The sequence below is a fragment of the Ceratotherium simum genome, chromosome 17, assembly GCF_057802395.1.
Source record: "Ceratotherium simum simum isolate JZ-2026a chromosome 17, ASM5780239v1, whole genome shotgun sequence".
NCBI lineage: Eukaryota > Metazoa > Chordata > Mammalia > Perissodactyla > Rhinocerotidae > Ceratotherium > Ceratotherium simum.
The window spans coordinates 17,202,708-17,229,823 of NC_141916.1; the positions used below are offsets into that span (position 1 = coordinate 17,202,708).

Sequence of the window (27,116 nt, forward strand, 5' to 3'; positions counted from 1 at the left end):
TGTTCTGTGCCAGGCACTGGGGATGCAGAGGTGAGCGGCAAGCTGTGGTCCCTGCCCTCAGGGGACGTGACAGGTCCCTGCAATACCAGTTGAAAAGGAAAAGAATAGCAAATATCATTGACACTCACTCTGTGCCAGACACTGTTCCAAGCACTTTATGTGAAGTAAATCATTTAATTATCCCCAAAGCCCTCCAAGTTGGGCTCTGTTACTGTCTTCACCTGCGCTATCAGCCCCAAGTCCTGCAGATGCTCTGGTGGACCAGAATTCGACCTCCGGAGCCTGTGCTCGGAGGAGCAGGCAGCTGGAATTCTGCCTGTTTTGAGTGTTGGCCGGAGTTTCATTCCTCAATTTAAAGCGTTTCTCTCTTCCATTATCTCGGAAATACAAAACGCCTCTTCTGGGAACGCTCTCAGCAGCTGGGAAGGGGCACGGTCCGGTGGTGCCATCTAGGGGCAGACACGAGCATTGCAGAGGTTTAAGTGCCGTGGATGGGCGCATCTTGCAGGGGCCTAAAGGGACTAAGTGCAGAAAAAGATCCTGTTAGAATGTCAAGCACCAGCCGCCTCCCCCGCCGCGCGTGTGCCGTGCAGGACTGGAAAGACTACTGCACACCCGATCTGCTAATCATTAGGGAAACGCACATCAAAACCACAAGGAGATACCACTTCACACTCATTAGTTTGCTGATTTGTTACAGCAGCTCTAGGAAACGGATATACACGGTATCTCCAGGTGAATGTTATTTTCAAAACTTACCACTTTCATTTTTCTTACAACACTCTGAGGAGAGGGTAGGAGACAGGTTACCTGGCTAAATAAGGATATCATGTTCCTCAGGCACTGATTCCGTTTCTGCTCTAGAGACTTCTGCTTCTTGGTCCAGAGCCGCATCGCCTTTGTCTGGTAGTCATCAGTTCTGCTCAGCATTATGTAGAGGTTCTGGCTCTCATAGCCTTTCCCAGTGTTTTGGATGGCTTGTAATCGTTTGATGATGTTTCTCGAAAAAATTAACAAGAATTGGATTGATATAATTACTGACCCTAACTCAGCAAAACTGGCTTCATTTTCTTTCAATTCTCATCTTATCCTTAGTAAGTAGAGAGGGATGGGATAGGGGTGCAAGGTGTGCTTAATGAGATCTTAATCTACATAGTTCCCTATACGACTAAACTTTAAAAAATCTATATGGCTGTCAAATTTTCATTAACTCTTCACAGAGTGTTTTAGTGTTATAATAGTGTTGCTTATTATTATCTTAATATATTAAAATTTTAATATTGATATATACAAGACATATAGAAGGTACTTAATACAATTATGAAAAAGACAATTTCGTTGCCTTCAAAGCACTTACAATCCAGAATAGGAGGAGACTAATAAATTAACAATGTCAAAGAGAGAATGAAATAGATGCTAACTAGAGATATAGACATGCTGTTTAAGCAAAAAGGAAAGCATAATTAATTCTAACAAGAGGGATAAAGAAGGCTTCATAATAAGATGTGGAATAGGATCTTGAGGAACAGTCATAACAATGTACTCTCCCTCTTTACTGTAATGTATACCACCACCATGTCTGGGCCTTCTAAACAGGTAGTGTGTTGCCATTCTACAGGAGAGGAAAAGGAATCTGAGCAAAGTTAAGGAATTTTCCAAAGTCGCATAATTAATAAATAGCAGATTTGGGAAGCAAACCCAGCTCTTCTTTCTTTCCACAATATGAATACTTCTCAAAACGTGGACCCTGACCCCCGGCACTGAATCATTTGGCAGGGGGTGGAGGATGGGGGGAGTGCTTGTTGAAAATGCAGATTCTAGGGTGCTTCCCAGAGCTTTTGCGTCAAAATCTTGGTGGTAGGCTTCAGGATCTGTATTTTAAACAAAATCTCAGGTAAATCTTACTGTCACTAAAGTTTGGGAACAAAGACATGAGGAATTCCAGGTTGAGGGAATACTATAAACAAAGGCCAGAAAATGAAAGTTATATTTTGAGAGTGGTGAGTAGTCTGGGACTTTTAGACCAGGGATACGTGAAAGGATGTGGGGATGAGACTGGAGTGGCTGGATTATGAAAAGCCTTAAAAGGCATGTTAAGGAGTTTGGATGTTTTTGGGGGGCTAGGCAATGGGAACCCATAGAAGATATTTTTCTGAATATACGTATTTTACATATATATATATATAAATAAATAAATAAAGAGAGGGAGAGGGAATACTCTCTTTTGTGGGTTATAATTAATAGCTTAGACCTACTGTATATATGAATCATTTAATACTTAAATGTATCAACTTTCTGAATTAATATAATTAGTTGATTTTAATTAAATTAATTTTCCAATAGCCTTGGGTTTTTTTAATATCCTGTAGGTGACTTTTATTTTTATTTTTTCACTCTTATAACTATCTTTATTACATGTGGGTTTTTTGGTTTTTGTTTTGTTTTTGGTGAGGAAGATCAACCCTGAGCTAACATCTGTTGCCAATCTTCCTCTTTTTGCTGAGGAACATTGGCTCTGAGCTAACATCTATGCCCATCTTCCTCTATTTTCCCTGTGGGGCCTTGCCACAGCATGGCTTAATGAGCAGTGTGTCAATCCGCGCCTGGGATTTGAACTTGCGAACACCGGGCCACTGAAGCAGAGAGTACAAGCTTGACCACTACGCCACTGCACCGGCCTCCTCTTTATAACATGTGTTTTTAATCACTTCTCTGCATGCATTACAGAATGCCTATCACATCCATTCCCATAAATAACAGTTCTCAATGAAGCAAGCAGATAGCATTCTTATAACCATCTTTTAAAATATATATATATAGGGCCAGCCCCGTGGCTTAGTGGTTAAGTGTACGCGCTCCGCTGCCGGCAGCCCGGGTTCGGATCCCCGGGCGCGCACCGGTGCACCGCTTCTCTGGCCATGCTGAGGCCGTGTCCCACATACGGCAGCTGGAGGGATGTGCAACTATGACAGACAACTATCTACTGGGGCTGTGGGGACAAAAAGGGAGGAGGATTGGCAATAGATGTTGGCTCAGAGCCGGTCTTCCTCAGCAAAAAGAGGAGGATTAGCACAGATGTTGGCTCAGGGCTGATCTTCCTCACAAAAAAAATAAATAAATAAATATATATATATATTTTTTTTAGTGAGACATAAATTACAACATTGTGTAAGGTTAAGGTGTACAATGTGTTGATTTGATACGTTTATATTTTGCAATATGATTACCATTGTAGTCCTAGCTAACACCTCTATCACATAATAATTATTACCTAATTATCATTTCTTTTTTTGTGGTAAGAACAATTAACATCTAGTGTCTTAGAAACTTTGAAGTTTGTAATACAGTATTGTTGACTATAATCACTATGCTGTGCATTAAATCTTCCTAATAAGTTGTTTTTCATGCTAAATCTTTTCTCCTGTTTTTCTGTGTATTCACATAGTTTTAGATTTTCCCCATAATTTTTCCTTATTGAAATCATAGTTCACTACTTGGAAAAGTTTATAGTTTCATTTCAAACTTAGGGATTTTATTTTTCATGGATTTTTAAAGATAATTCATTTTAATAATCTAAACACTCATTCCAGTAGTAACCACTGAGGTATCTATTGAAAATTCCCCATCTAGAAACACGGCCATTCATCCCTTCCTGCCTTTTGTTCCCACTCTCTTAGCAAATTCCACTTACATTGATAAAGCATTGCCCCCATCCTAAGGAATATTTTTTATAGTATTTAATATAGAATCACAATCCAAAGGATGGTGCCTTACCTTTACTGAACATCTACGTTGGGTCAATCGTTGTGCTAGAAATTTTATTTCTATTTTTAAATTTATATTAAATAAAAATATTTTCAATATTCTAAAATATATTATTTCATTTAATCCTCACAACCATTCTTTGAAGTAAATATCACATCCATTTTACAAATGGCACATTTGAGTCTCAGAAAGATTCAGAACTGGACGTTGGAGCCAAGGTCTTCCTGACTTCAAAGTCCATATTTAAGAGAAAGCATGATTAGGATTTGCATAGAAAACTATTACAGTCCCCTACTTCGAGGCAACATACTGTAATATGTAGTGCAGTATAGTATGGACTTTGGAAATGGTCTTTTTGAATTCAGGTCTCCCATTTACCAGCTCTGTAAATTGGGCACATAGGATGAACTTTCTGAACCTGATTCCCCATCTGCAAGTTAAATGCAATAATATATCTAAAATTCCTGTCCCTTGTAGATGCTTTATAACCCCCTAAATGTACAGAGCCAGCTTTAAATCATTTATTTTCATTTAATTTTTCATTGTTCATGCAACGTTTCCTCAAATAATTCTAGATTAAATGTTTGCTTCTCCTGTGAAACATATTTCCGTTAGTCTATCAGTTTTCACTGTTTCAAGAGTGCAGTGACTCTACTTGTTATCCAGACTCCACCAGATTGCCCGACACGGATGCCCCTCTTTAATAGTAGTTATGCTGTTAAAATATCACCCTAGCATAGAATCCCTTCCAGAAAACAGGAAATATTTGACTAGCAATTCCACTCTCACCCTTATATTCCTTCAAGACTTTCGGGCGGATGCCATCTGGTCCTAACTTAGGCCTCTGCGTGCAGCTCTACTCTCCTTAAATCCGCCTTCCACATTGTTGGCACTTTACTTCCCTTGTTAAGAATTCTTCAGTTATCCTCTATCACGTACAAAATAAAATACAAATTCCTTAACGTGCCCTTTAGGATTCTCTTTCATCTCGCCTATCTTTCCAGTTTCATCTCTTGCCACGTCTTGCTTATTCTTCGTGTTCTACCAGCAACAAAGCAGTTTCCCCAGACACACACACACACACACACACACACACATACACACACACTGCTGCTTCTTGCTCCTTTTTTTTCTTTTTGCTCTGCTAGACTCTCTGCCTTCTCTGTCTTACTGACTTTTAATAGTTCTTTAAGACATAGTTCAAAGGTCCGGACTCCTAGAAGCTTTACCTAATTCTCCCCTCTCCTCAGTCCTCTTCTGTACACTTTGTACACACACCATCACTGTTCTTTCCACATCACACTATATTATCATCTGTTTGTGTGACTGTCTCTCTGAGTGAACTTTAAGTGCCCTCAGGGCAGATATATGGCGTATCCATCTTTGTATCCTTCCACCTTCCACCCCCTGGCAAATAGTGGGTATTCAAAAAATGTTGATGAATTAAATGATAAATTAAATCCTATCTAGTCACTGCAATATTTAGTGCCTTTGAGGACTTTCTTCACTATGTATGAAAATGAAATGTTTCATTGTCATCATCTGGGCTAATTTTACATCCTCTCCCTCATGGCTTCTCAGGTATATTATACTGATCACGTGGTAATAGAACTCTAAAACTATGTTTTAACATTTAAATAATGGAATCTTCACTTACAGAGATTCTACAAAATTTCTTTATTCAAAAATATTTTATTATACTTTATATTTTCTCTCTCATATAATGTTAGAATCTTCTTGACCCAGCCATCCTTGTTATGGAATCTTTAATCTGTCAGTATTTTATTCCTTGTTATACCTGTTGGTGATTTGATTATTATAATATTAAATATTAAAGAAGAATTTTCTGAAAAAATGAATTGATCCTTGATGGAATTATAGTTATAATTGTATAAGTTAAATATTCTTAGGAAAAGTTGATCTATATATTTCTTTTTTTTTTAATTTTTATTTATTTATTTATTTATTTTTAATTTTTCATTTATTGCAGTGACATTGGTTTATAACATTGTATAAATTTCAGGTGTATATCATTATACTTCTATTTCTGCATAGATTACATCATGTTCACCACCCAAATACTAATTACAACCCATCACCACACACATGTGCTGAATTATCCCTTTCGCCCTCCTCCCTCCCCTCTTCCCCTCTGGTAACCACCAATCCAATCTCTGTCTCTATGTGTTTGTTTATTCTTGTTATTATCTAATACTTAATGAAGGAAATCATACGGTATTTGACCTTCTCCCTCTGACTTATTTCACTTTGCATTATACCCTCAATGTCCATCCATGTTGTCACAAATGGCTGGATTTCATCGTTTCTTATGGCTGAGTAGTATTCCATTGTGTATATATACCACAGCTTCTTTATCCATTCGTCCCTTGATGGGCACTTAGGTTGCTTCCAAGTCTTGGCTATTGTGAATAACGCTGCAATGAACACAGGCGTGCATGTATCTTTACGCATTGGTGTTTTCAAGTTCTTTGGATAAATACCCAGCAGTGGGATAGCTGGATCATATGGTAGTTCTATCCTTGATTTTTTGAGGAATCTCCATACTGTTTTCCATAGTGGCTGCACCAGTTTGCACTCCCACCAGCAGTGTATGAGAGTTCCCTTCTCTCCACATCCTCTCCAACACTTGTTTCCTGTCTTGTTAATTATAGCCATTCTGATGGGCGTGAGGTGATATCTCATTGTAGTTTTGATTTGCATTTCCCTGATAGTTAATGATTTTGAACATCTTTTCATGTGTCTGTTGGCCATCTGTATATCTTCTTTGGAGAAATGTCTGTTCAGGTCTTTTGCCCATTTTTTAATTGGGTTGTTAGTTTTTTTGTTGTTGAGATGCATGAGTTCTTTATATATTTTGGAGATTAAGCCCTTATCAGATGTATGGTTTGCAAATATCTTCTCCCAATTGTTAGGTTGTCTTTTCGTTTTGTTGATGGTTTCCTTTGCTGTGCAGAAGCTTTTTAGTTTGATGTAGTCCCATTTGTTTATTTTTTCTATTGTTTCTCTTGCCCGGTCAGACATGGTGCTTGAAAATATGTTGCTAAGACCGATGTCGAAGAGTGTGCTGCCTATGTTTTCTTCTAGAAGTTTCATAGTTTCAGGTCTTACATTCAAGTCTTTAATCCATTTGGAGTTAATTTTTGTGTATGGTTAAGGTAAGGGTCTACTTTCATTGTTTTGCATGTGGCTGTCCAGTTTTCCCAACACCATTTGTTGAAGAGACTTTCTTTTCTCCATTGTATGTTCTTGGCTCCTTTGTCAAAGATTAGCTGTCCGTAGATGTGTGGGTTTATTTCTGGGCTTGCGATTCTATTCCATTGATCTACGTGTCTGTTTTTGTGCCGGTACCATGCTGTTTTGGTTACTATAGCTTTGTAGTATATTTTGAAATCAGGGAGTGTGATACCTCCAGCTTTGTTCTTTTTTCTCAGGATTCCTTTAGCTATTCGGGGTCTTTTGTTGTTCCATATAAATTTTAGGATTCTTTGTTCTATTTCTGTGAAAAGTGTTGTTGGAACTTTGATAGGGATTGCATTGAATCTATAGATTGCTTTAGGAAGTATGAACATCTTAACTATGTTAATTCTTCCAATCCAAGAGCACGGAATATCTTTCCATTTCTTTGTGTCTTCTTCAATTTCTTTCAGCAATGTTTTATAGTTTTCAGTGTACAGATCTTTCACCTCGTGGGTTAAGTTTATTCCTAGGTATTTTATTCTTTTTGTTGCAATTGTAAATGGGATTGTATTCTTAATTTCTCTTTCTGCTACTTCGTTGTTAGTGTATAGAAATGCAACTGATTTTTGTATGTTGATTTTGTATCCTGGAACTTTACCGTATTCGTTTATTACTTCTAAAAGTTTTCTGGTAGATTCTTTAGGGTTTTCTATATATAAAATCATGTCATCTGCAAATAGTGACAGTTTCACTTCTTCCTTTCCAATTTGGATCCCTTTTATTTCTTTCTCTTGCCTGATTGCTCTGGCTAGGACTTCCAGTACTATGTTAAATAGGAGTGGTGACAGTGGGCATCCTTGTCTGGTTCCTGTTCTTAGAGGGAGAGGTTTCAGTTTTTTACCATTGAGGATGATATTAGCTGTGGGTTTGTCATATATGGCCTTTATTATGTTGAGGTACTTTCCTTCTATACCCATCTTATTCAGGGTTTTTATCATGAATGGATGCTGTATCTTGTCAAATGCTTTCTCTGCATCTATTGAGATGATCGTGTGATTTTTATTCTTCATTTTATTAATGTGGTGTATTACGGTGATTGATTTGTGAATGTTGAACCATCCCTGCATACCTGGAATAAATCCCACTTGATCATGGTGTATAATCTTTTTAATGTATTGTTGTATGCGATTTGCTAGTATTTTGTTGAGGATTTTTGCATCGGTGTTCATCAGTGATATTGGCCTGTAATTTTCTTTTTTTGTGTTGTCGTTGTCTGGTTTTGGTATCAGGGTAACGTCGGCTTCGTAGAATGAGTTAGGGAGCTTTCCCCCCCTCCTCAATTTTTTGGAAGAGTTTGAGAAGGATAGGTATTAAGTCTTCTTTGAATGTTTTGTAGAAGAAGGGAAATAATAAAAATCAGAGCAGAAATAAATGAAATAGAGATTAAAAAAACAACAGAAAAAATTAATAAAACCAAGAGCTGGTTCTTTGAAAAGATAAACAAAATTGACAAACCTTTAGCTAGACTCACCAAGAAAAAAAGAGAGAAGGCACAAATGAGTAAAATCAGAAATGAAAGAGGAGAAATTACAATTTCTTCTTGGATTTCTTCGTGTAGAATTCACCAGGGAAGCCACCTGGTCCTGGACTTTTATTTTTGGGGAGGTTTTTGATTACTGTTTTGATCTCCTTACTGGTGATTGGTCTATTCAAATTCTCTACTTCTTCTTGATCCAGTTTTGGAAGGTTGTATGATTCTAAGAATTTATCCATTTCTTCCAGAATGTCGAATTGGTTGGCATATAGCTTTTCATAGTATTTTCTTAAAATCTTTTGTATTTCTGAGGTGTCTGTTGTAATTTCTCCTCTTTCATTTCTGATTTTACTTATTTGTGCCTTCTCTCTTTTTTTCTTGGTGAGTCTAGCTAAAGGTTTGTCAATTTTGTTTATCTTTTCAAGGAACCAGCTCTTGGTTTTATTAATTTATTCTGTTGTTTTTTTAATCTCTATTTCATTTATTTCTGCTCTGATTTTTATTATTTCCCTTCTTCTACTGATTTTGGGCTTTGTTTGTTCTTCTTTTTCCAATTCCTTTAGGAGTATTGTTAGATTGTTTATTTGAGATTTTTCTTGTTTGTTGAGATAGGCCTGTATTGCTACAAACTTCCCTCTTAGAACCTCTTTTGCTGTATCCCATAAATTCTGGCGTGTCGTATTTTCATTTTCATTTGTCTCCAGGTATTTTTTTATTTCTTCTTTGATTTCTTCGTTGACCCACTCGTTGTTCAGTAGCATTTTGTTTAATCTCCACATATTTGTGGCTTTTCTGATTTTCTTCCTATAGTTGATTTCTAGTTTCATACTGTGGTGGTCAGAAAAGATGCTTGGTATTATTTCAATCTTCTTAAATTTATGGAGACTTGTTTTGTGACCTAACGTGTAATCAATCCTGGAGAATGTTCCATGTGCATTTGAAAAGAACATGTATTCTTCGGTTTTTGGATGGAATGCTCTGTATATATCTACTAGGTCCATCTGTTCTAGTGTGTCATTTAAGGCCAATGTTTCCTTATTGATCTTCTGTTTGGATGATCTATCCATTGGTGTAAGTGGAGGGTTAAAGTCCCCTACTATTATTGTGTTACTGTCTATTTCTCTTTTTATGTCTGTTAATAATTGCTTTATATATTTAGGTGCACCTACATTGGTGCGTAGATATTTACAAGTGTTATATCCTCTTGTTGGATTATTCCCTTGATCATTATGTAATGCCCTTCTTTGTCTCTTTTTACAGTTTTTGTTTTAAAGTCTATTTTGGGGCCGGCCCCGTGGCTTGGTGGTTGAGTGAGCGCGCTCCACTGCTGGCGACCCGGGTTCGGATCCCGGGCGTGCACCGACGCGCTGCTTCTCCGGCCATGCTGAGGCCGCGTCCCACATGCAGCAGCTGGAGGGATGTGCAGCTATGACACACAGCTATCTACTGGGGCTTTGGGGGGAAAAAATAAATAAATAAAATAAAATCTTTAAAGTCTATTTTGTCTGATATGAGTACTGCTACCCCAGCTTTCTTTTCATTGCCATTTGCATGGAGTATCTTTTTCCATCCCTTCACTTTCAGTTTGTGAGTGTCTTTAGGTCTGAAGTGTGTCTCTTGTATGCAGCATATATATGGGTCTTGGTGTTTTATCCAATCAGCCACTCTATGCCTTTTAATTGGAGCATTTAGTCCATTGACGTTTAAAGTAGCTATTGATAAGTATGTACTTACTGCCATTTTTTAACTTTTTTTTTGCTCAGTGTTTTAGTAGTCCTTCTCTGTTCCTTTCTCCTTCTATACAGAATTGATGGTCTCTTTAGTTTGACCTCTGTCTGAAAGCTCTACTCTTTAACTCCCCTCCTCCCTCATTTTATGTTTTTGATATCATATCTAACCTCTTTTTTGTGCATTTGTATCCATTACCCTCTTATCATGGAAATAGATAATTTTTCCTATTCGTGGTCTTCTCTTTTCCCCTTAAATCAGTCCCTTTAACATTTCTTGTAGCACTGGTTTCTTGGTGACAAACTCCTTTAATTTTTGCTTGTCTGGGAAATGTTTTATCTCTCCTTCCATTTTGAATGATAACCTTGCCAGGTAGAGTATTCTTGGCTGTAAGTTTTTTCCTTTTAGCACTTTAAATATATCATGCCACTCTCTTCTAGCCTGTAAGGTTTCTGCTGAGAAGTCAGCTGATAGCCTTATGGGGTTTCCTTTGTATGTAACTTGTCTTTCTCTTGCAGCTTTTAGGATTCTCTCTTTATCTTTAATTCTGGACATTTTGATTATGATGTGTCTTGGTGTGGGCCTCTTTGGGTTTATGCTCTGTGTGCTTCCTGTACCTGGATGTCTGTTTCCTTCCTTAGGTTAGGGAAGTTTTCATCTATTATTTCTTGAAATAGATTCTCTGCCCCTTTGTCTCGCTCTTCTCCTTCTGGGACACCTATAACATGGATGTTAGTGTGCTTGATGTTGTCCCAGAGGTCCCTTAGACTGTCCTCATTCTTTTTAATTCTTTTCTCTTTTGCCTGTTCAGCTTGGGTAATTTCTTCTAGTCTTTCGTCTAGCTCGCAGATCCGTTCTTCTGTATCCTCTGCTCTGCTTTTGAGTCCCTCTAGTGAACTTTTCATTTCCAGTATTGTATTCTTCATTTCTGATTGGTTCTTTTTTATATCTTCCATTTCTTTGTTGACGTTCTCACTGAGTTCATCTATTCTTCTCCCCAGATCAGTGAGCATCCTTAACAATCTTTGTTCAATTTTTAAACGATTTTACTGAAACAGGTGAGATTGTGTCACTTAGATCTTCAAAATCTCTAATAAATCTAATTGCCATATAAAAATTGAGAAAGTTATCAAACAACTTCTCCCCAAAAGTACCAAGCCCATATAATATCATAGGCGAAATATGTCAAACCTTAAAAGAACAGCTAATTTTACTATTAAACTGTTACAGGGCATAGAAAATGGTAAGCTTCCACATTTTTTAATGATACAAGCTTTAAATTACACCCAAATTTGACAAAGATAGCACCAAAAGAAGTAAACCACCAGCCAAACTTACTAATGAATACCAATGCAAAAAAAAATCCCAAATAAAATATTAGCAAACAAATTCCATAACACAAAGAAGGATACACCAAAGACAAATACCATTTATTCCCGGAATGCACTGATGGTTTAATATAATTAAACATATTAATAGATCTGAGGAGGAAGTCACATTTTCCTTACTACATGAAAATTAAATGCTTAAATTACATTTAACAAAATGTGATTTAACAAATTTAACAAAATTCAGCATCCATTCTTGATTTTAAAAAACATAATGAAATGAGCAGATGTACTTCTTTAGTATGATAAATGTATTTCAACCCAAAAGTCAGCATTTTTCTTAATGACAAATACTAGAAAGATGTCTACTATCACCACTATATTTTTAACCAATTTTTTTTTTTTTTTTTTTTTTGGTGAGGAAGATTGTCCCTGAGCTAACGTCTGTGCCAATTTCTTCTATTTTGTATATGGTACGCTGCCACAGCATGGCTTGATGAGTAGTGTATAGGTCTGCGCCCAGGATCCGAACCTGTGACCCCTGGGCCACCGAAGTGGAGTACATGAACTTAACTACTATGGCACCAGGCTGGCCCCTATTTATATTCTAATAATTAGCAATGAAAGGACTTACATTTTGTCAATCTAAGTTACACAGGAATGGAGAAATAACAAAAAAAAAATGAAATTGACTAAGGTTAAGGATGTTTTGCAACTTTTTCAGAAAGGAGAATATAAATGTAAACGACTCTTTTAAACACTCTTTTTTTTTTTTTTTTTTTTTGTGAAGAAGATCAGCCCTGAGCTAACATCCATGCTAATCCTCCTCTTTTTGCTGAGGGAGACCGGCTCTGAGCTAACATCTATTGCCAAGCCTCCTTCTTTTTTTTTCCTCCCCAAAGCCCCAGTAGATAGTTGTATGTCGTAGTTGCACATCCTTCTAGTTGCTGTATGTGGGACGCGGCCTCAGCACGGCCGGAGAAGCAGTGCATCGGAGCGCGCCCGGGATCCGAACCCAGGCCGCCAGTAGTGGAGCGTGCGCACTTAACCACTAAGCCACGGGCCGGCCCTAAACACTCTTGAAGATTAACTTTTCTTTGAAAAAAATAACATGGGGCCATGGAAAGACACTCCTAGCTGTCACTCAAGGCGAGTCAAATGAACAAATATGGCCTTGTAGCCATATCACTGCTATTTTTTTAACTTAGTTCTGGAAGTACTACCAATTCAGCTGGTCAAGAGACAGAAATGAGATGTTTAAAAATCGGAAATGAGATGTTTAAAAATCGGAAAATCTAGATGTAAAAAATTGTTAGTTGTAGGTAATAATGATTATGTACCTGGAAAACTCAAGAATATCAACTGAAAAACTTGCACATGCTTGAATACAGTAAGACAGCTGCATACAAAAGTGATATAGAGAAATCTAACCTTCATTTATACAAATAACAACCAGTTAGAAGATCTCATAGAAGAAGAGTCCATTTACAATAGTTCCAACAACAACAAAAATAAAAACTACCAAGATATACACTGATGGAAGAATATGCAAGAGCTAGATGAAAACTTTTTAATGCTCCTGGAGGACACACACACACACACACACACACACACACACACACACACAACCTGAACAAACAGAAGGGTATATCATATTCTGGGATAGGAAACTGTATTAGTGAAGATAAGCTAGGGTTTTGCTTTTTTAACAAATAATCCCCAAGTCTCAGTGGCTAAAAACAACAGATTTTACTTGTGGCTCATATTGCAAATCCATCATGGCTTGGCAGGAAGTGAGTTTCATTGTATATTCTCAGGGACAGAGGCTAACAGAACAGCCGTCATCTTGAACACAGTAGGTTACCATGCCAAAGGAAAAAGGAGACTCTGGAGGGTCTCAGACCAACAATGACAAGCTCATCACAGAAATGACACACGTCGGTTCTGCTCACATCTCATCGACAAGTACTAGCAAACAGCACTAATGACTACCACACAGACTCAGCATCAGAAAAAGAAAACTGCAATAAATAACACAGAAGAGAAGTGACTCATCATTATGTAATCAATAAACAATAGTAGAGTCCAGATATGGACCTGAATGATACAAGAATTTATGATGAAGGTACATTCAAATCAGTAGGGGAAAAGGTAGATTATTTTCTAAGTGGTAATGGGGCAACGGGGTAGCCGCATGGGAAAAAAAGTCATATCTATATCTCACAACAAAAAGTTGTGAATCGAAGACTTAAATGTAAAACAAACAAAAAAACTAATAACGAACCATAAAAGTACTAAAAGAAACTTAGAAAGAATTTTTTTATATTTCTCAGAGTGGAGAGGACCCTTCTAAATAAGGTAGAAAGCATTATTAAAAATATTGATAAACACGTAAAAGTAAAAATTTTCTACAGAGTCAAAACACAAACAAATGGGGGAAATTTGGCAATTTATATCACAAACAAGGGGCTAATTTTCCAAATATTTGAACAGGTCCCACAAATCAATTTAAAAAAGCAATTTGACAACCCATTGAAAAATGGGCAAAGTATTTGAATAGAATCTTCACAGCAAATGAAATACAGATGTCTCCTGTCTATGAAAAGATGCTCAACCTCACCCATAATAAAAGTAATGCAAATTAAAGCTGCGAAATGCCATATTTCATCTATTATATTGGCAATGAACAAAAAATTTAGTAATACTTCATGTTAGTCTTGATGTAGGGAAATACTCTTTCATAATGCTGACCAATATGTAAATTGTTACAACCTCTTTGGACAACAATTTGACAAAAATCCATCACAATTACAAAACACTTATCCTTTGATCCAGAAATTCTACTTCTAGGAACATACACGTATATATACATAGGTGTATACAAGATTGTTCATTGAAGTATATATTTATAATGCAAAATCTTGAAAATATCATAAATGTCCATTAAAGGTTAAGTAAATTCTGATAAGTCCAGACTTTGTAATACTATGAAGCTTTAAATGAGTGAGTAGGCTCTTTATATATTAATACCTAAGTTATCTAATTGCTAATATCTAAGTTAAGTTATAAAAAAAATCAAACATCATAACTTTAAAGTATGTAAAAAGGGGGATAAAAGAGCATATGTACTTTTCTACCTATGCAGAAAGTATTTCTGGATGGACATACATTAGTAGCCCTAGGGGAGGGGTCTAATGGCCGGGGATAGGACTATTAGGGAGGCTTTTCACTCCACCATTTGTATTTTTAAAATATTATATCTGGTGAATGTACTACTTATTCTTTTTAAATTTAAATATAACAGAGGGAAAAAGACATAAGGGAACTAGAGAATGACCAGAAACATGTTATTTAAAATTCTCAAGTAGATGAAAATGTTATATGTAAAAACAGATTTAGAAGACTAGGACTATTCAGTCTGGAAAGAGAAAACTAAAGACGGGTATCAGGTAAAACAGTTTTTAATAAATTTCAGATTACCTAAGCTTTGAAATTACAAGTTCCGATTGTATCTCGGATAAGCCTTTCTTCTGCTGCACCTTGTTGTTCCAATCCTTAGTTCCCAAAGGAATTCAGTCCTCAAAAATGTAAATTTCATGAGAACAGGGTACTTTGTTTTCTTCACTGCTGTATCCCTAGCACCTAGAACAATGCTTGGCACATAGTAGGCGTCCACTAAATATTTGTTGAATAAATGACATAAGTTGTTCCTATAATTAATAATGACCTTTTCTATTATAGGTTTTATTTTGGCATCTTGTAATTTTAGGCTAGAAAACTTCCCCCAAAATAATAGGTTGGTAGCCTCAAACACAAATGCTAAGGATGGCAGGCCAATTGTCACTTTCCCCAACCTGTTTCTGATGTTTGCAATTTTTAAAAATCAGGACCAGGACCTGTTTCCTCCAGATCCCTCCAGCAGCAAAGTTGCCATGGTAACACCTTGTACATAACCTGCCATCTCCCATTTTAAGTGCATTCATCTTCTGATGAACCCAAAAAGATGAAAGAAATTCAGAATAACTGGAAGCATCTCTAAACTTTTGAAGTTAATGTTTTGGAGATCAACCATGATCCACAAAATACATCTCAGCGTCTCTGCTAGAAAGATAAATGGATGAAATGGATCATGTTATATGACATTTCTTATTTCCTAAAAAATGTAGCTCCTTTTGCTATCTTAAATAGGTTTCTATGTCATAGACCTTCTATAAGACAATCTTTTAGAACGTCTGATCTGACAAATACGTATATACTTATAGGGCAATGAGGAGGATATTTGAAATCAGGACTAAACCAGAAAACTGGACATACAATAGTTACATCTACCTTGCACGCTGGATGAGCCTATAGGCGATGTACTTGCGAAACAGCTATCCTAGCCGAACTGTGTCCGTATGAAGTGTTTCAATTATGAGATTTCTGGCTGTTGTGTGTAGCTCTGAACGGAGTCCAGAAGCTTTTGTGGCCTGACTTAAGAGTATCAAGTTCTTCCTCTGAGCCTCCATGTCAACAAAATACCTCTGCTCTTTGAGCTCTTGTGGAGAGGAAGGGGGCACCCTCATCTTGGGTTTCTTGGTAACTGAAGCTGAAGTCAGCATCCAGGGCTTGTCTGTAGGAGGAAATCGGGATTTCTGGTCCCATTCAGAAGGTGAGATCTGTGGTGTTTTGGGTAGCTGAGTAGTAAGAGAAGGTAGTGATGTTACAGTCTTCATGAAGGTGGGAAGGGCCCCCTCATCAATGTCAGGGGTTTGTGATACTGGTGTCCTATAATTGATGACATAGGACTGAAATGTTCTAAACTGTTCCATGGAAAAATGATCGTGGAGTATCTGGATTTCTTCAGAAGTGTCAGAGACCTCTGATATTTGGAACTTCTCAGTGGTGAAAGGAGCTTGAGTTGTCTTGACATTTGGAGCCCTGGGATGGGCCAATGCTGATTCAGATTTCAGAGAAGAAATACTTGCCATTCTTTCCTTACTTTTCTTAGAAACAGAAGAGGACAGATCTTTCTGGGGCTTTCCAGGGGTTGAGGGGATCCATAGTGTTGGGGGATACCCAGGGGTAGGAGGGATCCATAGTGAGGAAGCTTGCCGAGGAAGAGTCCATGGTGCCAGATGCTGCCTAAGAGTAGAAGGGGCTTGTAGATAGGGAGATTGCTCATGGACGGCCGGGGGCTGGAATGCCTAGGGCTGCTCAGATGTGAGAGGAGGTCCCAATGCCTAAACTTGCTCAGGGATGAGGGTAACTCCCAAACCCTGGGATTTCTCAGGGGTGGGGGTGCCCGCCAATGCCTTGAACTGCTCAGAGGTAAGAGGGATGCCCCTGTGCCTGGGCCTGCTCAGGGGTGAGAGTGATCCCCTGTGCCTGGGCCTGCTGAGGGGTGAGAGTGATTCCCAGGGCCTGGGCTTGCTCAGGGGCAAGAGTGATCCCCAGGGCCTGGGCCTGCTCAGGGGTGAGAGTGATCCCCCGTGCCTGGGCCTGCTGAGGGGTGAGAGTGATCCCCAGGGCCTGGGCCTGCTGAGGGGTGAGAGTGATCCCCTGTGCCTGGGCCTGCTGAGAGGTGAGACTGACCCCCAGGGCCTGGGCCTGCTGAGGGGTGAGAGTCATGGACTTTGTGGGAGACTGTCCAGAAATAGGAAAGGGCCCTGGTGAAGAAGATTGTGTGGAGGTGGGAGGAGTGATTGGTACGGGGTGCTTCCCGTCAGCAAGAACATCTAATGTCTTGAGATTCCGCTGGAACTCTTCTCTGTGATGAGACTGGGAGGTGTCTTTGGGTGTGCTCGTCCACCTGGGAGACAATGTCACTGAAGTTTGGCCGAAGATCTCTTCTAGCTCCTCGGAATTTTTCTGCTTAGTCTTCATCTGACCCTGTGCTTCTCTCTGCCTCTGCCTTTCTGCTCTGCCTCTAGCTTTCTCCTTGGCCTCTGCTTCTCCTCCTCTTTCTCCCAGCTGCTTTCCAGCTCCCCGTGCCTCACTTCCTTCGGAACCTGCCTCGTCTGCCGCCCCTTCTCCTTCCCCAAGGGCACCCCTTGCTCTTGCACTGTTTGCTTCCGCGCTTCCAGCTGCTGCTGCCGTGGCTTCTGCTGCTCCTCTCCCTCCTCTCCCCTTTGCTTTTGGGTCTCATCTCGCTCAATCTGCTTCTGCCTCCTTTGTTTTTGCTGTTCCTGCCACCCCTCTTCTTCCTGCCGCTGTTTCTGCCTCTGTTGCGCTTGCTTTCCCTCCCTCCTCTGGAGCCGTGCCTCTTCCTTCTCCAAATTCTTGTTTGTCATTTCATAGCTCTTCCTCCAGAGATTCCTTTCTTCTTCCAACTGGGTTTTGAGACTCATACCAAACATTTTTTTTTTGATCCTCTTGCAAGTATTCCTCCTGCCTTTGTTTTTCCTTCTCCTTGTGATCTCTCCCTCCTATTGAGTCTACTGGAACATCTCTTTCACTTTCTATCTCAGTTAAGATCATTTGTATTAAATTGTCAATTACTGGGTCCATGCTCTTATGTGAGAGTAAGGGGCTAATTTCAGACTTCGCGCTAAATGGTTTCTGAAAGTGCAATCCTGGCATAAATAAGGCTACCTTTTCTCATTTCAGAGGTTTCTCTGCAACTTGTCCTGCATGTTTTATATCTTTGTATTTTCTCAAGATTTTTGTTACAGTTTCAGCCACATTTTGGAAATATTCCTCTATTTTTGCCTTTATGATTCCTAATTTTTCAACTTCCGCAGTTTTTAATAATAACTCCTCTCTTGGCACAGTCTTTTTATCCAGAGGCTTTCCTATGTTATCAATTTTCTCTTTTAGGAAAGCCATTATGGCTTTCTGAAATTCTTCTAGGTTACTCTGTTCACTTTTGCCATCTAGACTTCCTAGAGCTCTGGTAGATTCTGAAGTCTCTTTAGTTATCCTAGACTGTGATTTAACAAGTTCATGCGATTTGATTTTCTTGTCAAAGACTAACACGTCCTTCTCTTCAGTATTTCCTTCTTTGCTTGTGGTGGTTCCTAGAGAAATAGAGTGTTTTTTTCCTGTTGTTTTCACTTTCTCAGAGGAATAATCAAGTTGGATCAACCTGAATGGCTCTCTTGACTACTCATCTCACTTTTGCTCTCTTTGGCCATTGACTCAGTGGTGGGCTCCTCTTTCTTCTCTGAAGAAATCTGGCTTTTGTCAAGTGAATGTTCAGGTTTGACCTTCCTGAATTGATCCCACACATTACTGGTTCCACTTTTGCCACCTTGGCTATTTATGTTCGTAGAAAGGAAATCAGCAGGGACATGTTGACTTTCTGATTCAGTGGATGACTTTGATTTGGCTTCAGAAGAGGATTTTCTTTCATTTTTCTTCTTTCCCAGTGCTTGTAGCTCAGAGTGGTGATCAAGTTTGGTTTCTGAGACGTTGTGTTCACCTTTGTCATCACTCAGATTTGGTCCAGAGGTCTCATGCACATCTGGGTCTTTTGTGTGCTTTGTTTTCTGTAATTGATACCGGTCAGTCCCATCTTTCTGATAGACATCACCTTCCTTCAGTGATATCTTATCTTCAGTAATATCTTCAGTAATCTCTCTAGAAGACTTCTCCTGTTTTTTTTCAGGTAAAGGGTATTGCTGTTCAGTTAAATCTGGAGTCCTCTCAACTTGGGCTGTGTATGAAATAGTTGAGTCCCACTTGATCCCCGAGCCTTTGGTCCCTTTTGTTTGGGCCTCATCTACAATATTTTCCAATTCTTTCGCCAAAACACTGTCCATACTGTCTTCTACATCAGCTTTGCTAATGACCGTAGATGATTGTGGAGAAAGCTTAGGTAACACTTTCAAGGTTGATGTGGGCAACGCTGTATGTACTTGGCGTTCTACTATAGCTTTGGATCGAATAAGCTGTTCACATATTTCTTCTGCATCTTGAAGTTTCTGCTGAAGCATTTCATTTTTTTCACTGAGATCTTGTATTATCTTCAGAGAGAGCTCTTTTTCTCTTTCACTTGTCTCATTTATATACATATTTGCACTTTGGAGGTTAAAAACTTTTACTTCATCATTTAGTGCACGCAAAGCTTTAGAAAGGTTTACTATTGTTGATGATATATATTTAATAGCATTGTTTTCCAATTTATTGAACAGTGCAGTGCCTATAAGTTCTTGTAGCATGTCTTGGATTTCTGAAACTTTTGTATTTGTTGCAAGTTCATCACTAATCATCTGATCTGGTCTTAAAGCATGGGCTGTTGCAGGTCGCTTTATGACTCTTTCTTTCCAAGATTTCCATAGAGTACTTCCAGATGCTAGAAGAAAAAAACCCATATAATAATGAGATTGCATTTCTTCTTTTGTGTTGTGCTCTGTCTATGCTTAAGTCTAAGGAATTTAGCCTAAATTAACAGATAGCTATAGGACAAAGATTCATTAGAAAACTTTGGCTCCAAAATACATAGTATTATTTTTAAAAGAATGACTCTTCCCACAATCACCTAGAACTTCTGTTTCCAGAGTTTAGGAGAACTCAGCTGTGACCTCAACTTACCTTCAGTTACAGTTTGGGATTAGACATAACGTAAGCCAAAACTTTCCTTTGGCTTTGATTATGCTTGGTGCTTTCTGTTTCCTTTCTTGGGTTCCTGTCTTTCTCTTCTCCCTTTTCTGAATCAAAGCTAACCTTGGTTCTTTCAAAAGGGTCACAAAAGAACAAACAAAAGTCAAATACTGGAAGGAACTTCCATAATGGCTGAATGAGAAACTCAGCAATTTTTTTTCCCAAAAAAGCAATGATAAAACTTGACAAAACTGCCACAAACATGCATTTTAGGACTTTGGAAATTGATCAAAGGCATACAACAAATTGAGAAGCATTTATTTAAGAAAAATTACTGAACTTCAGTAAGAACAGTGGAAGTGTGTGATGTTTTAGCCTGGAGTTACTTCCATCTCCCACTCCCCAGCCCCATGTCCTGGTCGTTCTACCAGAGTGAGGTAGGCTGTGAAGATTGACAGCTCTACTGCCTGAGGGGGCTGATTTGATCTGGAGCAAAGCATGGAAAAATCCATGCCTAAGAGCATTGTCTAAAACAGTACTTCCTTAACCCATACACAGATCCATTAGCAAAGAGTAAAAGCCTTACCGCGTCAATTTACATCAATTAATGATTGGCCAATCATTGACTGACCATTAAGCTATGTTGACCCAAAGGGGACCCCTAGGAATTCAGGCTTAAAAATAAAAACAAAAATGAAAAAAGAAAAAAATAACTGGTCAGAGATAACAGTGGCTGCACACTGTGGGGAGGACAGGCAAGCCACTGAAAAACAAACCAAAAAAGCAACAAAAACAAACCCCAGAGGTTGTAGGGAGAATCAGAATCCAGAGTTGTTACAATATATTATATAAAATGTCCAGTTTTCAACATAAAAGAAGCATGCAAAGAAACATAGAAGAAGCATGCAAAGAAACAGAAAAGCGTGACCCACACACACGGGAAATAAGCAGTCAGTAGAAGTTGTCTCAGGGGTCAGAGTCGGGGGAGGCCAGATATTGGACTTATCAGAAAAAAAACCTCAAAAGAAACAATTATAATAAACACATTCAAAGAACCAAAGGAAACCATATTTTAAAATAAAAGGAAAGTATGATGATAATTACTCATCAAATAGAGCATATCAATAAAGAGATGGAAATTAGAAAAACCAAGTGGAAAATTTGGACTTGAAAAGTATAATAACTGAAGTGAAAAATTCACTGAAAGGGCTCAACAGCAGACGAACTGACAGAAGAAAATAACTAGCAAACTTGACACTAGATTAGTAGAGACTGGTGAACCTGAAGAACAGGGAGGAAAAAGAATAAAGAAAAATGAACAACACCTCAGAGACTTGTGGGACACTATCCAACATCCCAATGTACAAGTAACAGAAGTCCTGGAAGAAGAGGAGAGAAAGAGGGACATTAAAAATATTTGAAGAAATAATGGCAAAATCATCTCAAATTTGATGAAAAATATTAACCTACAAATTCAAGAAGCTCAGTAAACTCTAAGTAGGATAAACACAATAAGATCCATACCTAGACACATCATAGTCAAACTGTTGAAAGCCAGACAAAAAATCTTTAAACCAAAAAGAAAAATGACTCATCACAATCAAAGGAGGCTCATCAGGTACAGGGGAACTGCAGTAAATTTAACAGCTCACTTCTTATCAGAAACAATGGAGGCCAGAAGGCAGTGGGATGACATATTCAAAGTACTGAAAGAATAATACTGCTAACCAAGAATTCTATACCCAGCAAAACTATTCTTCTAAATAAAGATAAGACATTCGTTCCCTGAAATAACACTTTTCCCAAAGTAGTATGCACGTACCACTCTCATAAGCATCCTTATTGCATGTATTTTTAAACACTTCTCTAAATGCATTACAGAATGTCTGTCACATCCGTTCCCTGTGACTCTTCCATAACACTCTTCTCAAAGTAGCATGCATGTACAACTTATAAAAACAAAATAAAGGTAAGAAATAAGATATGCGGATGGTAAGTAAGCATATGAAAAGATGCTCAATATCATTCTGTCATAAAGAATTGCAAATTACAACTATGAGATGCTGTTACACATCTATTAAAATAGCTGAAATCCAAAAAACTGATAATACCAAATGCTGGCAAGGATATGAGCGAAAGGAACTCTTGTTTATTGCTGGTGGGAATGAAAAATGGTATAGCTACTTGAGAAGACAATTGGGCAGTTTCTTACAAAGTTAACTATGAAGTAATGTAGTCTTATCATGCTCCTAGGTATTCACCCAATAGATTTGAAAACTTATGTCCACACAAAAAAATTGCTCAAGAATGTTTATAGCTGCTTTATTCTTAATCACTAAAACCTAGAAGAGCTGGGGGAAGGAAAAAAACAGGAGGGTAGTGATTGAGTAATAATGATAAGATACATTTATATACAAGGTTACATAAAAGAGTGGTTAAGACCCTGGACTCCGGGGGCCAGGCTGCCTGCTCAGGCTGGGCCACTTTCTAGTTGTATGACCTTGGGCAAGTTGTTTAACCTGTTTCTCAGTTTCCTTATCTGTAAATTGAGGATAATGCTAACATAAGAGGATAATGTTCACATCTATCTCGTAGGATTGATAAGAGGATTGACAGTTAATGTAAAGCAGGTAGGGTAGTAGCTGGTATATAAAAACAGTATATGTGAGCAGCTGCTTTCATATATACTTAGGAAAGATTAGTCTCATCTCAGTTTTCTGGTCATTTTCATTTGAAAGGAACAAATGGTTTGCTGGCTTGAATTCCTACACACTAGGAATTAAAAGGCGCCCTTTTCTGAAAAAGATTATTTTGACATTTAGTATTGATATTTGAGGTGTGAGTGTTTTTGAGTTCGTTTGTATAGCGGGCCATTGGCTTTATCAGATGACCAATCTCAAGTAAAATGGCTCAGTATTTTGAGGACTGTTTAAATTAGTTAAATGCTAAATATCTATAATAGGATTCTTATTCTTTAATAAGGGGATTCATGAATCTTATATGTAGAAGTTTCTAGGGAGAAGTCTGTAATTTTGATTATATGTCCAGAGCAATCCATGACTTCCCAAAAGTTAAGCCACTGATCGATGGAGGCCTCAGTTTTGTTTTTTGTGTTTTTTTTTAAACAATCGTTTGATGCCATCGGATAGAGGTAGTGGGAATTTGGGGATGTAAGTCTTGTTTTTGCCTCTGATACTAGAGGACCAGCTATTACTGATAGCTTTACTGATGAATAAACTTCAGGTTTTCTTCCACAGTGGAAAGTAAATGATTCCTGCTGAAAGCTTGGGGGAAATGATCTAGGGTCATCCAGTTACTTTGCTGTTCACAGTGTGCACCCCAGCCCAGCAGCAAACTTCTTTACTCAGGGGCTTGTTAGAATACAGACTCTCGGGCTCTGGCCCTGAACTGCTGAATAGAATCTGCATTTTATCCAGATCCCTAGATGATACTTATGCACAGTAAAGTTTGAGAAACACTCATATAGTGTATATTCATTCATTGATTTATTCACAAATTTTATTGTCAGCCTCCTGTGTACTAGTCACTGTTCAAGGTGCTAGAGAGCAGTAAGCCATAGACAAGGTCACTGCCATTGTGGAACTTGAAGACAAAGTAATTCAGATTAGGATAAGTGCTTTGTGATAGAGGGTAAATTTTATTGCATAAACTACCGTGAATTTTATTTATTTATTCATTCATTCATTGGTTCATTCATTCATTTGAAAGTTAGCTGTACTTTGGCCCTAGGATAGAAATCATTGCAGAGCTGAATTACCCTAGTTCTTATCTGGTAGACATTTTTTGTATCTATTTCTTCTGGATTATCAGCCACTCTAGGCAGAACTGGGGCCAGCGACCATTTGACTTGGTGAGGAGACTTATAATATTCCTTAAATATTATGTAAATAATTGTCTTCAAGTTTTCTCTAAGGCAACTGGAGTGTAGTGGCAGACTCTCCAGACTGCCTAGGTTCAGATCCTGGCTCCGTCTTATTAGCTATGCAGTTAGTAAAGTAACTTTTTCCTTATCTGCAAAATGTGGATGATAATAGTATTTAACCGAAGTTGCTATAAAGATGAATTGAGTGTTCCATAAATGTTAGTTATTATTCTTCTGTCAGAATGGGTGAAAAATTCCCAGTTTAATTTTCCTTTTTACTTTCCATAAAATACCCCTAAGCATCTTCTAGTAGGAGGATCCTGAGGTTTCATACTGAATGAAATGATAGGAGTTTGTTCTGTTTTGTTTTGTCTTTTTTTTTTTTTAAGTACTTGTAATTTAGTGGTCCTCTCAATATTGGAGATGTAAAAATTAAACCTGAATGATTAATCTGCTATGAGGCAAATAAGTTTAATCAATGTATACACTTTATTTCTGTTTTTCAGCGTTTGTAGGGTTAAGTGGCATGAGATTTCTGTTTCTGATAGTAAATAGGCAAGTAAAATGGTTATGTATGACCAAAGAGATGGTGTCACAGTATTTATGGTGACTTTTTCCTAAGTCTTGGTTCTCTTACCTTAAAACTGCTATCTCTTATGACCAAAAGGATTGTTTTGCCAAGAATTTGGTTTCCCTTTTTTCCTTTCATTTCTCTCTCTCCCCAGATAGGAACGGGTTTAAAATGGCCCAATAATGAGGACTGCTTTTGGCTTATTTGGTGATGACACATATTGCTTAGAAATAGAGGTGGTGATTGATCTATCAGTTTTATGGACAATTTGAATATATTTGCGGTGATTGGAGAGTATCTGTGCGCTAACACACTATCTGTCTGTTGGCAGGTAGCTTCAGCGTGCACTTGGACAATTTACATCATTTGATAGATGTTTTATATAACTGTGTAGTCTCAAGGGCTTACTTGCAGTTTTGTGGAAGAGATAAGGATTTTGATGGAGTTCTTTATTAAACCTTAGTCAAAAGATGAATCAAACATGGTTATCTAGGATTTAAATGAAAAAAGAAGCCTTTGTTCTAGTTAAACTGACTTGCAAGAGAAAGAAATAAAAGGGATCCAAATTGGAAAGGAAGAAGTGAAACTGTCACTATTTGCAGATGACATGATTTTATATATAGAAAACCATAAAGAATCCACCAGAAAACTTTTAGAAGTAATAAACGAATATGGTAAAGTTGCACGATACAAAATCAACATACAAAAATCAGTTGCATTTCTGTACACTGACAACGAAGTAGCAGAAAGAGAAATTAAGAATACCATCCCATTTACAATTGCAAAAAAAAGAATAAAATACCTAGGAATAAACTTAACCAAAGAGGTGAAAGATCTGTACACCGAAAACTATAAAACATTTCTGAAAGAAATTGAAGAAGACACAAAGAAATGGAAAGATATTCCGTGCTCTTGGATTGGAAGAATTAACATAGTTAAGATGTCCATACTTCCTAAAGCCATCTATAGATTCAATGCAATCCCTGTCAAAGTTCCAACAACATTTTTCACAGAAATAGAACAAAGAATCCTAAAATTTATATGGAACAACAAAAGACCCCGAATAGCTAAAGGAATCCTGAGAAAAAAGAACAAAGCTGGAGGTATCACACTCCCTGATTTCAAAATATACTACAAAGCTATAGTAACCAAAACAGCGTGGTACTGGCACAAAAACAGACACACAGATCAATGGAATAGAATCGAAAGCCCAGAAATAAACCCACACATCTATGGACAGCTAATCTTTGACAAAGGAGCCAAGAACATACAATGGAGAAAAGAAAGTCTCTTCAACAAATGGTGTTGGGAAAACTGGATAGCCACATGCAAAAAAATGAAAGTAGACCCTTACCTTACACCATGCACAAAAATTAACTCCAAATGGATTAAAGACTTGAATGTAAGACCTGAAACTATGAAACTTCTAGAAGAAAACATAGGCAGTTCGCTCTTCCACATCGGTCTTAGCAACATCTTTTCAAACATCACATCTGACCGGGCAAGAGAAACAATAGAAAAAATAAACAAATGGGACTACATCAAACCAAAAAGCTTCTGCACAGCAAAGGAAACCATCAACAAAACGAAAAGACAACCTAACAACTGGGAGAAGATATTTGCAAACCATACATCTGATAAGGGCTTAATTTCCAAAATATATAAAGAACTCATGCATCTCAACAACAAAAAAACTACCAACCCAATTAAAAAATGGGCAAAAGACCTGAACAGACATTTCTCCAAAGAAGATATACAGATGGCCAACAGACACATGAAAAGATGTTCAAAATCACTTTTCAAAATCACTAACTATCAGGGAAATGCAAATCAAAACTACAATGAGATATCACCTCACGCCCATCAGAATGGCTATAATTAACAAGACAGGAAACAATATGTGTTGGAGAGGATGTGGAGAAAAGGGAACTCTCATACACTGCTGGTGGGAGTGCAAACTGGTGCAGCCACTATGGAAAACAGTATGGAGATTCCTCAAAAAATCAAGGATAGAACTACCATATGATCCAGCTATTCCACTGCTGGGTGTTTATCCAAAGAACTTGAAAACACCAATTTGCAAAGGTACATGCACCCCTGTGTTCATTGCAGCGTTATTCACAATAGCCAAGACTTGGAAGCAACCTAAGTGCCCATCAAGGGACGAATGGATAAAGAAGCTGTGGTATATATACACAATGGAATACTACTCAGCCATAAGAAACGATGAAATCCAGCCATTTGTGACAACATGGATGGACATTGAGGGTATAATACAAAGTGAAATAAGTCAGAGGGAGAAGGTCAAATACCGTATGATTTCCTTCATTAAGTAGTAGATAATAACAACAATAAACAAACACATAGGGACAGAGAGTGGATTGGTGGTTACCAGAGGGGAAGGGGGGAGGGAGGAGGGTGAAAGGGATAATGCAGCACATGTGTGTGGTGATGGGTTGTAATTAGTATTTGGGTGGTGAACATGATGTAGTCCATGCAGAAACAGAAGTATAATGATGTACACCTGAAATTTTTACAATGTTATAAACCAATGTTACTGCAATAAACAAAAAATTAAAAAAAAAA

At 37.9% G+C, this 27,116-nt stretch overlaps 1 protein-coding gene across 1 annotated transcript in view; it reads right to left on the reverse strand.

The window, feature by feature from the left end:
• Positions 1–347: 347 nt before the first annotated feature.
• The window catches only part of LOC101388933 (protein FAM186A-like), a 44,843-nt gene continuing 18,074 nt past the window's right edge, over positions 348–27,116 (reverse strand). Inside the window, 7 exon segments of the mRNA XM_087442006.1 lie at positions 348–449; positions 811–1,000; positions 15,883–16,877; positions 16,879–17,451; positions 17,454–17,888; positions 17,890–18,632; positions 18,635–19,828. Of these exon segments, the coding sequence (XP_087298132.1) occupies positions 348–449; positions 811–1,000; positions 15,883–16,877; positions 16,879–17,451; positions 17,454–17,888; positions 17,890–18,632; positions 18,635–19,828 (4,232 nt within the window).